General features: G+C 40.5%; 1 protein-coding gene across 2 annotated transcripts in view; it reads left to right on the top strand.

Annotated features, from left to right (window-relative positions):
- Positions 1–12,631, top strand: part of LOC115420832 (nucleosome-remodeling factor subunit BPTF) — a 49,366-nt gene that overhangs the window by 15,477 nt on the left and 21,258 nt on the right. For both annotated transcript variants that reach the window (XM_030136385.1, XM_030136393.1), the window contains exons 6-18: positions 1,432–1,605; positions 2,556–2,735; positions 2,854–3,029; positions 3,285–3,464; positions 3,731–3,912; positions 4,278–4,409; positions 5,041–5,170; positions 5,776–5,911; positions 6,443–6,745; positions 6,932–9,014; positions 10,867–10,991; positions 11,800–11,928; positions 12,135–12,285. In XM_030136385.1, coding sequence (XP_029992245.1) covers positions 1,432–1,605; positions 2,556–2,735; positions 2,854–3,029; positions 3,285–3,464; positions 3,731–3,912; positions 4,278–4,409; positions 5,041–5,170; positions 5,776–5,911; positions 6,443–6,745; positions 6,932–9,014; positions 10,867–10,991; positions 11,800–11,928; positions 12,135–12,285 — 4,081 coding nt within the window. The remainder of the gene's footprint in view (positions 1–1,431; positions 1,606–2,555; positions 2,736–2,853; positions 3,030–3,284; positions 3,465–3,730; positions 3,913–4,277; positions 4,410–5,040; positions 5,171–5,775; positions 5,912–6,442; positions 6,746–6,931; positions 9,015–10,866; positions 10,992–11,799; positions 11,929–12,134; positions 12,286–12,631) is intronic.

Genomic DNA, 12,631 nt, shown 5'->3' on the forward strand with positions numbered 1-12,631 from the left:
TGTATTTTCTTTAAGACACAAGGCTAGCTTTAACGGAGCATGGATACATTCATCCATTCACGCACACATTCATACACCAGTGGGCGGCCGCCGCCATGGAAGGCAGTGCCAGGCCCCACTGGGAGCAATTTAGGGTTCAGTGTCTTGCCCAAGGACACTTTGACATGTGGACAGTCGGAGGCAGGATTTGAACTGTCGACCCTTCGGTCACTGGATGACCCACTCTATCAACTGAACCACTTAAACTTTTTTAGTGCAGAGTATATTTTACAGGTTTGGTAAGCAAAATCAAATCAGCTTTGAATGCTTATTGAATCTAAAAATAAATCTCAAAAGTTCATTATACATGTCTGTGGTTCCTGAGGGCGTTGAATTGACTTTTTAAGTTAAATTGACATTTTTTCAAACAAGATATGCAATAACACAATGTCATATTTATTGACACAATTTGATTTTGCGTTACATAAGCCATTTCCTCTGAAAAAGTGTGCCAGTAAGTGCAATACTCAGTTCTGCTGATGTGCATGACTTTAGCTTCATGGTGCTATATATTTTACAGAAAATCAGTGTTTTTATCACACGGCAATTTATTTTAGATTTAGCATATTTTTAATATAATACACAGCTCAGTGCTTTCAAACACCATAGTTCTGCTGCTGTTTTGTTCTGTAGTTACATTGTATTTTGATCTGTTAGTATTGAAAAAAGCTGAAGGAGCATTCTCAGAGAGAAAGACCTATTTTTATTTAATATAGGCTCTGTATTTTCTCATGTGTAGGTTTGGCAACTGGATGAAGAAGGAATTTAACCGGTCTATGACTGTCTGTTTTAATGATTAAAGTGTTAGTGAGATAGAAGATGCATCACCATTTGATCATTCAAAAATACCATGAATAATAAAGATTGAAATAAAACTTCACTGACTAGTTAACTTCACTATCACTGAAGGTGTCAAAGGGAGTCTAAGGCACTCTGATCTTTAATTAAATCAGAGTCATAGATACTGTCATTCAGTATTTATGAATTGGTATCTTCTGAATGTTGGTAGATCTACTATGTCTGGTGACCCACTTTTCTTGTCGCATAGCAATTTGATGAATTTTAAAAAGAGCACATTTCTTCATTGTAGTTAATGCCCTGATGGAGCCTCTTTGGAAAGATGTTGGTCTATGCTTTATCCATGATTTAATAAAGGCTTTTAATTTTTATAATTTTTAAAGCTAGGTTTTAATTCCAGGCTTCTTTTAACACACTACATTTTGGACTTTTATTCATAATGAGCATTACAGTCAGGCCGAGATATATTTTTGTCAGGAAAATATATAATATAGAGCTGCTGACCTGGTTGTTATTTCTTTTATCAAATACGTTAAGTTCCTGTGTATCATCACCTCAAACTGTATTTACAACATTGCTGCTGTTCATCTGTAGTTGTGGAAGCTCCGCCCACTGGCCATGAAGGCATCAGGGGCAGTAGCATATCAGAGGGACCTGTATTCCCAACACAAACCACCTCCACCGCTGTGAGCTGTGGTCGGGTCACTGAGGTGCCAAAGCCCCTGACAGAGGGACGTCCCCCTGTGGAGGTCACTGACAGCACTGAAGGTATACAAGGCCATTACAGACCGCTCTGGTCCTCAGTGTGATGATTTTGGTGATCAGATGTACTGCAACCGGCAACTTCACTATGCTGTAATGACTTTTTGCGACATACAACTGACATTGCTGCTGAGTTGTGTGTGTGTCTGACATATAGCATATCCCCAGTGCTATGGTGTTCTGACCATTGACCAGCCTGCCCCTCTGCATGCGGCTGTCACTCCATCTGCTTGTGTTTGTGTTCACTCGTACATGTCCTTTCCTTGAATTTCAGCTTTCAGAACTCGGACACTTCAAATTTCCTGTGCTTGAACTCTTTTTTGTCCTTTGAAGAACTGAGAAGCTGAATGCATTGATTGATTTGCAATCAGATATCATTGACTGTTCAATAGCATGGATGCAACTGAGCCGCATCTAACTGGATACAGTGTTCACATTGCTGAAATGATTCCCTTACCTCTCCTCTTTTTCTGCTTGTGTTTAATTGGTTTTTAACTGGAGAGGAAGCGCCTTTTTTCATTCTTAATGCTCAAAGAGCTTCGCAGATTGTTATTGTTGGTGGCATATTCATCGTTGCACCAGCCTTTATTGTGACAGTCTGTCTGCTTGGCATTGCATTCTTATAAAAAAAGGCAACACAAGAGACTTGTAATGGATCTCACTGCTTAAGTGGACCTTCTGTTGGAACAGTTATGTAGTGCATGCATCATGCATGACTTATCAGTAGAGGGAGCCACAGCCTTGACTTTTTCACAACTGTCAAGACAACAGTAGTTCACTTCACTAAAATGCAGATTCTTTGTCATCTTTGACAGCTGTGATGCAGCACGATTGTATTTGTCATAGTCCAGTCTTTATTTACATGAAATATATTGCTACAAAGAGAACTCGGTATAAGCCAGCTGACTGTGCATCATTAACTCTGTACTCCTGTGTTTTTTCTGCCTGTGTTCCAGAAAACCCTTCACTAGATTCTGCTTCTGTCATTGGTGATGGCATCCCAAGTCTGAGCCAACCTTCGCAACCTAGTGAGGAAAACAGCAATAGCAGCATAGGAGTACCATCGAGGGGTCCTGAACCCCCAGACCTGGCCGACAAGTCTTCCCAATCATCTCTTGCAAGCTTTGATGAAACGGGTATGATGTAACAAGATTATTTGAGTACAACACAACATTGTGTTGAATTATTTATTATTATTATAATACAGTTGGGGCTGTGCTTTGTTTCTGACAGAGTTTACCCATTTGTTTCCAGGTGATAGTAAAGACTCAGCTAATGGTGAGACAACAGGCCTCAGTAATAAGAAATCTTTAGCAACTCGCATGGTGACGCGGCTGAGGAACCCAGACAGCAAACTGAGTCAGCTCAAGAGCCAACAGGTGGCTGCTGCTGTTCACGAAGCCAACAAAGGCTTCAAGGAGGGCAAAGAGGTGAGGAGTGCATGTAACGGGTCAATGTGTAAGGCTGAGGTTAGGGTCCCACGAAAGCTTTGACTAAGTTGCCATCCAGTAATAACACAAAATGGAAATATGTCTGTAAATCTGACAAGCAAAAGCCCATCAAGTTTCTGTAATGAGGATGCCTGTCCCAGTGTGTGCAATGTAAATGCATTTTAATGTGAATTTGTTTTAATTCTGGCACAAGTCAATCTTTAAAAATCTAAATTACCCAATTTCTCACATCAGGTACTGGTAGTAAATGCACAAGGCGACATCACCCGTGTCAGCACACGCAGCAGCAAAGAGGTGGTTATGAAGGGGACCCTCAACCAGTTCTTCAAACTGGGTCAGGAGGGAAAATACCGTGTCTATCACAACCAGTACAGTACCAATGCACTCGCCCTCAACAAACACCAGCACAGAGAGGTAAGTAATCAGTAAGGTTGTCTTATTTTGTCTTTTTAGAGTTCATAAGACCACCTGGAAATGAAAGTCCCTCACAGAATGTTCATTTCTTATTCAGAGACATTATCAGGTTTTGAAAAAAAAAAACTGAAATTGAGGAGGAATTTTTTTAATCTATGTATTGGATCTTTGTCTTGAAGTCTTCAATAAAAAAAGAAAACAAAGATGAGGTCCAATTTTCTTATGTTCCCTAATTAAAATGCAGGCAATGATTTTGTTTTCATTAGGACCATGACAAGAGACGGCATCTGTCCCACAAGTTCTGCATGACACCAGCAGGAGAGTTTAAGTGGAATGGGTCCATCCACGGCTCTAAAGTTTTGACCATCTCCACACTGAGACTCACCATCATTCAGCTGGAGAACAATGTTCCATCTCCGTTCATGCACCCTAACTGGGCCTCACACAGGTATGAGCACACAGTGGACTGGGGTTTCTGCAGCTCTTTAAAAAGTCTGATATTCCATAGTCTGAATTTTACGACTTAAAATATGTTAAATACTATTTTGACAGGTCTTTGAAATGGTGTTAAATGCCTTAAATGAAATGTAATTGAATTTAATATTTTTACTGTATGTGTCGACTGATTTGTAATCATACTGCAAAGTAACATTAACTAATTAATAGTTGGAGGAAATGTCAGAATTGTGTCATGTTTACAGATGTTAAACAGATGCCAGATAGTTTGCAAAAAACCTCAAGCCTAATGTAGCCTAAAAGTGAAAATGCTGAATGTAAAACTGAAGTTGAGTTATGTCTTGCTGTTTGATTTAGGACCAACTGGATCAAGGCAGTTCAGATGTGCAGTAAAGCCAGAGAGTTTGCACTGGCTCTGGCGATCCTGGAGTGTGCCATCAAACCTGTGGCTACGCTGCCTGTCTGGAAGGACTCGCTAGGCCACACCAGGTATTCAAATGAAGCACAGGCACAGTATATGTGTATATGTTTATATAAACCTCATGCTTGTACACAATGGTATGATTTCAAAACACACTTGTTCACACACAATCAAATTATATGATTTCCCACAAAAATATTTTTAGTGCTTGTACACATGTGGTTAGACAAGGCAGTTTAGCAGGCAGAGGTGATCATAACCAGATCAGATCAAAAGGCCCACCCTGGCTGTGAGGAATAATATTTAGACTGCAAGTGGACTACCAGTACCACCCACCTCTGCCTCTCCTACCGCAACGAGACCACAACGCCCCCTTTAAAGACCGATTGTCCAGAATTTCTTAGGTGTATCTGTTTGAATAAACCACAGGTCCCCCATGAAGTGGGATCTAAGTTTAAGTCCAGCAGCTTTTAGTGTGTTGTTTTATGAAAGAGTTATCATTAATAATTTTTTATGTTGTCTGATAAGATTGTTTATAAGCTGTACATGGCCAAACACATTCTATGCACTCTTATCATATGTGCAGCATAGCATTATAACATTTCAGGCCGAGACTGCAGAAGTCAATTTTTTTAAATAAATAAAATTACATGTAAGACACACATTGTTCATGTTAAAAAGGTTGTAAAACATATTCAGGTTGAACCGCATGACGTCCATGGAGCGGGAGGAAAAAGAGAAGGTGAAAAAGAGGGAGAAGAAGCTAGAAGATGAGGAGACCATGCAACAGGCCACTTGGGTCAAGTATACGTTTCCAATTAAACACCAGGTAGGTCACATTTCATGTTAATACTACATCTTAAATTTACTTAGAAGAAAGGATAATCTGTCCTTGTTTTTTTTTTTTTTTAAACTGTTTTGTCTAGCGTATGACATGATGCTGGTACAGAATATTTACAATCACAGACAAAACAGTAACTTCAGAGGCCCATGCATCCTATAACTCCACACCGTTATAACAAATGCATGAGAGGAATGTTTATTTGATACATATGTTTATCTTAGCTATTCCTGCTGTGTGATCTACAACAAAAAAGGAATGAAAACATCACATTATTCAATCCAGTTGACCACATGCTTCAGGCTTTTTCTTGAGTGAGTCTTTGCTGTGGGTAAAACTTGAAGGTGTGTTACACATACATGTAAGAGTGACCATCAAGACATCTTGGATACAACAAGTTGAGTTCTGCAATGATTCATTTCCCTCAGCAGTTAAGTCAGTGAATAACCAGAGCTTTTAATCTCTTTTTTTATACCTTTTTGAAGTCTCGTTTCCCATTATGTTTTTTTTTTTCCAATTAGCTTTGCTTTTCTTGAACATTTTACTTTGCGTTGTTTCTCCTCATTCCTCCTCCCTTTTTGTCCTCTGTGAAGGTGTGGAAACAGAAGGGAGAGGAGTATCGAGTTACTGGCTACGGGGGTTGGAGTTGGATCAGTAAGACTTACGTGCAGCGGTTTGTCCCCAGGCTTCCCGGGAACACCAATGCCAACTACCGCAAAGAACTGGAAGGTCTGGAACTGGGGAGTTTGGGGCCTAATGTGTGGTTTTCAGTTATTTGGAAATGGTTTTGTCTAATTTAATGTCTCTTTGACTATGAAAGTCAATTAGTTTCTCATTCATCAATCTCTGTGTTGTCAGTTTCTATGTGTTGGTTGTTTTTTAATGAATTAAATCTTTCTCTTGATTTTTCTTTTAGACTTGGAAAATTAAAAATTTGACAGATTTTTTTTTTTCTGGAGTTGAAGAGAGAAATGTGTTATTATTGCTTCACAGTCTAAGAGTGAATCAAAGATGTTGTAGATGGATGCTTATTCATACTGATAGTTTATGCTCTTGTTTATCCATGTGCAATCCTTTCTGGTAATTCTTTCGTAAATGATTTAGCAAGACTACAGTTTCAAAGAGCGTTAGCCTTTGTGCTCTGCAAATGGTAACAATATGCTTTTACAGTTTGTTTATTTTCCCCTAATGTATAGTTGTGCCACAAAGTTGTCTGATTAAAGACAAAGCAATTGTAAAATTCTCTTTCTCTTTTTAAAGATGCCAAACTTGGAAAGAAATGTACCCTGCTGGACTTGAGTCGAAGGCCAAGTATAACCGCATCAGAAGCTCAGGGAGCCACTGCCTTTAGCAGTGAGGCAAAAGATCAAGACACGTCTATACCGTCTGAGTCTGCAACAGGTTCTCTGAAGTCTGTTGATGAGGTAGAGTCAAATGAGAAATTGGGGGAAGAAACAAAAGAAGATGCTGAAGAAACAGAAAAGTCTAAGGAAATGTCAGCAGATGAATGTGCTCCAAAGATGGAGGTGGACCCGGCAGATACACGACCACATGAAGAGCAAAGTATGACATGTAATTTGCAACTTGCAATTTAGTGTCTCATAGTGTTGTAGTAGTATATGACAGTATTTGGGATGTTTCATTCAGTTTTATGATGTTTTAATATTAGGACTCTTACACAAACCTTTTCAACTTGACTGAATTTTTGAGGAGACTCTAGAGTAAAGTCTGCCTTAATTTTCTCTTCAGGGTCCAGTGTTCAGGATGATAAGTCCACCACAAAGGAGAAACCCACTGAGGGCCCTGAACGACCCTTCAACTACGATGTAGTGGACGTCAGCAAGGGCTTCCTCACCCGCATTGCTTACAAGAAAAAGGTAAAGGCCTCTAAGCTGGATAGCCTCCTGGAGCGCAGAGTGAAGCAGCACGTCATTGAAGAGCGACAGAGGCAACAGGAGTCTGCCTCTAAACCTCAGACTCCTACACCAGTTTCATCCACTTTAGTGACTCTGAGCACTCCGGTCCGGCCACGATCACCCCTCAAGCCCCATGCTCTGGCTCAGACACAGCTCCCAGGTGATGAAGATGTAAAAGGGGAGGAGAAATCTTCCACAACACAAAATTTGAGACTAGGGAACATTGGAACACACAGTCAGTCTGGACTGTCTAAAAATACAGATGAGATTATTTTGCCTCCTTTTCCCTCTCATGTTACGGACTCCACATCCAAAGATGGTTGTAGTACAGGTACAGGTGAAGATTCACCTTCACCGCAAAACCAAACTCCCTCCATATCCCAGAAATTGGAGGCAGACTTGGTGGAAAGGACTATGGGGCCAAAAGAAACTATTTCAAATAGTTCAGGGCAAGAGGATGTAAAAACATCTGACATACAACAGACAGTAGCAGGGGGAATTCACGGCTCTTTTTTGCAAAAAGTAGACAGTGTACCATCAGATCTTATGCAGGCTACACATAATGACAGTATAGGATCTGAGGTACCCAACTTAAAACTGGACTCAGTCAGGACACCTGCAAGTGTTTTTGGACAAAAATGCAGTCAAAACACATCTCCTTCCACACCTTCTCAACAAAGTCCAGAATCTATAAGCTCAATGCGTTCAGGTGCAGAGGAGAATGGCAAAGGGCCAGAGGAGAACCTGGAAAATATGCAAGAAAATGACAAAAATAGAACTGAAGACATGTGCTCTCCAGAGCCAGTTTCTCCTCTTCCTCAGGTAAATGGTAATGATGGCTTGGGGAGTGAAAGCACATTGAGTAACTCTGTAATGAGCCCAAATAATGGTGTGCTTAGCCCACAGCCTAAGGTGAACAGTATTGGTAGAGATGAAGAAAAAGGGCTGGCTGTCTCACTGAAAGACAGCGCACAGCCAAAGCCTATAGTGAATGGAGATATGACCCCTGTTAACGATAGCACAGACTCTGTGGATAAAACCTTGAGCCAGGCGTCCAAGGCAGAAGTACAAGGCAAGACAACAATATTGGACCAGGACTACAGTCCACCAGTGAAGATCACAAAAGTGCAAAACAACATAGATGGGCTTGGAGCTAATAATCAAAGCACTGTCCAACACAACAGCACACCCCCATTTCATTGTGAGGAAACAAAACCCAGTCCTGTGATCAAAATAATCAGAATGGCCCCCTCTCCTATACCGTCTGCAGAGGAGTCCAGTCTAAGTGATGACTTTGCAGAGGAGAATAGCAACAGTGGGACAACAGAACCACTTAAAACCTTCATCACCCAGGTAACCACAACATCCACAACCACCACAACGGTGGTCTCCACAGAGAAGACGATAGCCAAAGTGCCATCAAACACATCAGATGGAACAACAACAAAGAGCAGTGCAGTGTCCACTCTTACTACTATGACTACGACTGTGACCAAAATCTCTTCAACTGGGATTGATGGTCAGTCAGAGGACAGCCAAAGTGAGGCTGTGACAAAAGAACAGAAGACAGTGCTCTCTGCCTCTGTTAGTAAATCAACAATCGATCCCAGTGGTAAAACCTCAGTGTCTTCTCTTTCTGTGAGCCAGGAGGACTGGTCCTCAACAAGGGGACGTGTCCGGTTACTCAAATTCTCCCGCACCAAGAAGACTCGCTCTGACACTGCCCTTCCTTCTTACCGCAAGTTTGTCACGAAGAGCAACCGCAAGAGTATTTTTGTATTGCCACATGATGACTTGAAGGTACTGGCAAGGCGAGGTGGGTTTCGTGAAGTGCCGATATTTAGCTACAATGCCAAGCCGGCGCCGGACATCTGGCCATACCCTTCACCCAGACCCACGTTTGGCATCACCTGGAGGTAAGGCTTAGCTTGCTCTCTCACATGCCAAAGCCATAAAACTGTTTTACCAACCCAACCATAAAACGTGCTGTTGAGGTTGTTCTCTGTATTTGGCTATGTCAAATACAGAGAATAAATATTAGTACTGTTGTTTCAGACGACTGTTAATCTTAAGGGGCACTGAACAGATCACCATGGCAATCTGTGTTTATTTAATGGCTGTTTCTGATTTGTTGATTGTTTCACCATGAGATGGTAGATGTGATACAAGTCAAACTTTAAGTTAGAGTTTTAGAGCCACACTGTCCATTTTTTTATTCACTTTTATTATAGTAGACCAGTTTTAGTACTAAGCAGCCAGACATTTGTGATGTATGTACAAACTCCCTAAAGTTCTTCATTAAAAACCATAGAAAGGCAACATTTGTCAGAAGAATCAAAATTCATTTAGCAGTCAGAAAATGCAACAATCTACTGTACTTCACAGTAAAACATTCATAAAAATGTTCTTTAATTAAAGGGATCCTTGCGATTTTTATGATTAAGATCACTAAGCAAAGAACAACACAGGAGTTCTGTTAGTTTATATCTTACGTAATCAGTCTGTGGTGGCACATGGTATTTTCAGCAAATGATTATGGATTAATGTGTTGTGACTTGGCACGTCAACCTCATAACTATACTTTACTACAACCTTTTTTGCTGAAACGTCAGTACGAGGTTTATTTCAATCTTTGTCCACAGTTTGAATACATCTGATTTTAAGGGCCTGCACAGATGGTTTTTCCCACACTTCATTAACAGCTGAAGGTTACAAAGAGCCACAATATTTACACAAGAGCTGCTGCAGGGATAAAGATGAAACACTTTCCCTTCATTATTCACCTTTAAATCCACTCCTTGTTTTGTCAGAGTGCCATGTCCTGTTGATTTGTTGTTGGTGATGTCTTCACCCTCCCTGTCTTTCGTTTGTGGTTTTGGCCCTGAGCGATGTTATGGTGTCACACTGGGACCTCTGGTTATTTTGACCGGACCTCAGAGTTCCAATGCAGACATGAATCATCTAGTGGTTGGAGAAGTGTCAGGATGTTCACTTTGTGCAATGACCCAGCCCTGCGACCCAGGGTTATTTTCCCGCCTGTGGTTACACATGGGAAAAGGAATATCTAACGCATAATCCTTGTATGTGTTTGTCGAAGTTCATAGTGTTTCAAATGACTATGTCTTAAGCACCAAGTTCATTGTTAGAGCAGCAATTCCAGCCAAAATGAAGTAAGGAAGAAATATTTCTTTAAAGGGATGACTTTCGGAAATTATCCAGTGATGGATGACAACTTACTGTCTAATTATATACTGAGTACAATCTGTTACACTAAAAATTGTTGTTTCTTTGTAGTCAGAGATAATATCGGTTCCTCAAAGTGTTCACAATTGAAAATGATTTGTTGGCAGCCAATCGTTCAGTTTCTTTCATGGAAATGGTCTTGAGGGGACAGGAACATCACCAAAACCTCAGTCTGTTTTTACTCTTTCTCTCTTCTTGTTCCATGATCGTGCTGCAATGTGTTTTCTGTAATACTGAGCAAGTCACTAGCCCTCCGCTAATGAACCGAATGACATCAGGGCAACAGCAAATGGCCAAAAACACCCTTAACCTCAGTGTATAGACTATAGACTCTTTATATCAGTCTTTCAGTCACTGTTTAAAGTGTTCCGTTAGTCCAGCTCCATGTTTCTCTCAACAGAGCCAGACTTTTATAATAATCTACTATTGTATAGGCACGTAAGTGTCAATTACAAAATATTTCCACATATGTTCACATTCATCTGTGTATATCAGTAATATTTGAACTCTGGATGGTGTATCCAGGTATCGTCTGCAGACGGTGAAGTCTATGGCTGGTGTGAGTTTGATGCTGAGGCTCCTGTGGGCTTGTTTGAGGTGGGACGACATGGCCGTCAAACCATCAGCAGCAGTCGGCACTACACGTACAGGTAGACCCCCACCCGCCCAATTTAGTCATCCTCTTCCAAATACAGGCACAATGTGGTACTCAGATAAGTTAAAATATGGAATAAGGAGCTACAGATTAGCTTAGAGCCGGGCAATTTGTCAGATGGATTATGATAAATTCACGCTTTTAATTTGTATGAAAAATACTTTGTAAATCACAATTTAATGAAAAAAATTCAAAAGGCACCTTGACTGATTGTTGAAGGCATCCTTGAAAGAGTAGCCTTTTGTCAGTATTGCTGTTTGTTCATATTTTATGTACAATATGTATAAGTTAAATAAAGGAAAAAAAATGTTATAATAAATTTTTTAGCTATACTTGTAAAAAAAAAAAAAAAAAAAAAAAAGAAAAGATTGGGTTTGGAGGGTGAGCTGCAGTGTACTGTATTATTTGATACAACAGAAATAATATTTGTCTATGTGCTACACGAGGAATCTGGTCCTCTCTGATTTCATAGTATCAATCTCTACTTGCTTCCTGTTCATATTTTTCTGGAAAAGGAAAACAGCTTGTGTTAACCCAAAAGTTGATCAACGCCAATCTTTTTCAGTAACTTTACTTAGTTGTTCTCTGTTCATTTTGGTTGTGTTTTTTGTCCATGTTTTCACCCAAAGAAACAGCAGGAAATGTACAGAGCATACACAATCATTCACGTGTACTTTTTAGACACCGCGCTCGGTCTCTCATCGGTGTCACTGCTGTTATCTTGGAGTGTTATTCCTCCATCTTGTCGGGCTCTCCTCCTCATCACCGTACCAACCCAGCCCTATCCCCACTCATTGCTACAGAGACATCAGAAACTGAAATCACCACCACTGAGATCATCAAGCGGCGGGACGTGGGACCCTATGGCATTCGCTCCGAGTACTGCATTCGCAAAATCATCTGCCCCCTGGGTGTTCCCGAGACTCCAAAAGGTTAGACACAGTCTTTATTCCAGGAAAAAAAGACTCAAGAGACAAAAGAATATATATATTTGAACCACACTGACATATAGAGGGCTAGGGTAAACAAATCAAATATGGTCTTTTTTAATGCAAAAAATATTTCTCAATGAAACACATCAGTGTGGAATACATGCAGTTTTTTGATGCTGTCTCTGTCCACCTATTCACCTTTCTAGAAACCCATACACCTCAAAGGAAGGGCCTTCGCTCCAGTGCCTTGCGCCCCAAGAAAGCTGAACCTGCCAAACAGACGGGTCCAGTAGTGATTGAGACCTGGGTGCCTGAGGAGGAGCTGGACCTCTGGGAGATCAGAGCCTTCTCAGAAAGGTCAGCAGGAGCTGCTTTTTATACCTGTAACACTTGATTTGCACCTTTTTAAATATTAATAAAAAGCATCACCTGACTGCCATGATAACCACTGTTTCTTGCTGTTATCTCAGCTAACACCCGCTACCTCAGTAAATTCTAAGATTAGATAAAGGTTCAATTAATGCATAATCATAACAGTCAGCTTGCACTAGCTGCAAATTTATGTTATTTAAAGTGGTACAATCAATATGCACCTTTTAGCAAGAAAACTCTCAAATTAGGAACTTGGTTTGTAAAGGCATTACAGTCTCAAAGGGAAATCAGAAAATTTGCAGTAAAAAGCCTCCTCTGTATTCACATCAGC

This window comes from Sphaeramia orbicularis, chromosome 1 (genome assembly GCF_902148855.1).
Source record: "Sphaeramia orbicularis chromosome 1, fSphaOr1.1, whole genome shotgun sequence".
NCBI classification, from domain to species: domain Eukaryota; kingdom Metazoa; phylum Chordata; class Actinopteri; order Kurtiformes; family Apogonidae; genus Sphaeramia; species Sphaeramia orbicularis.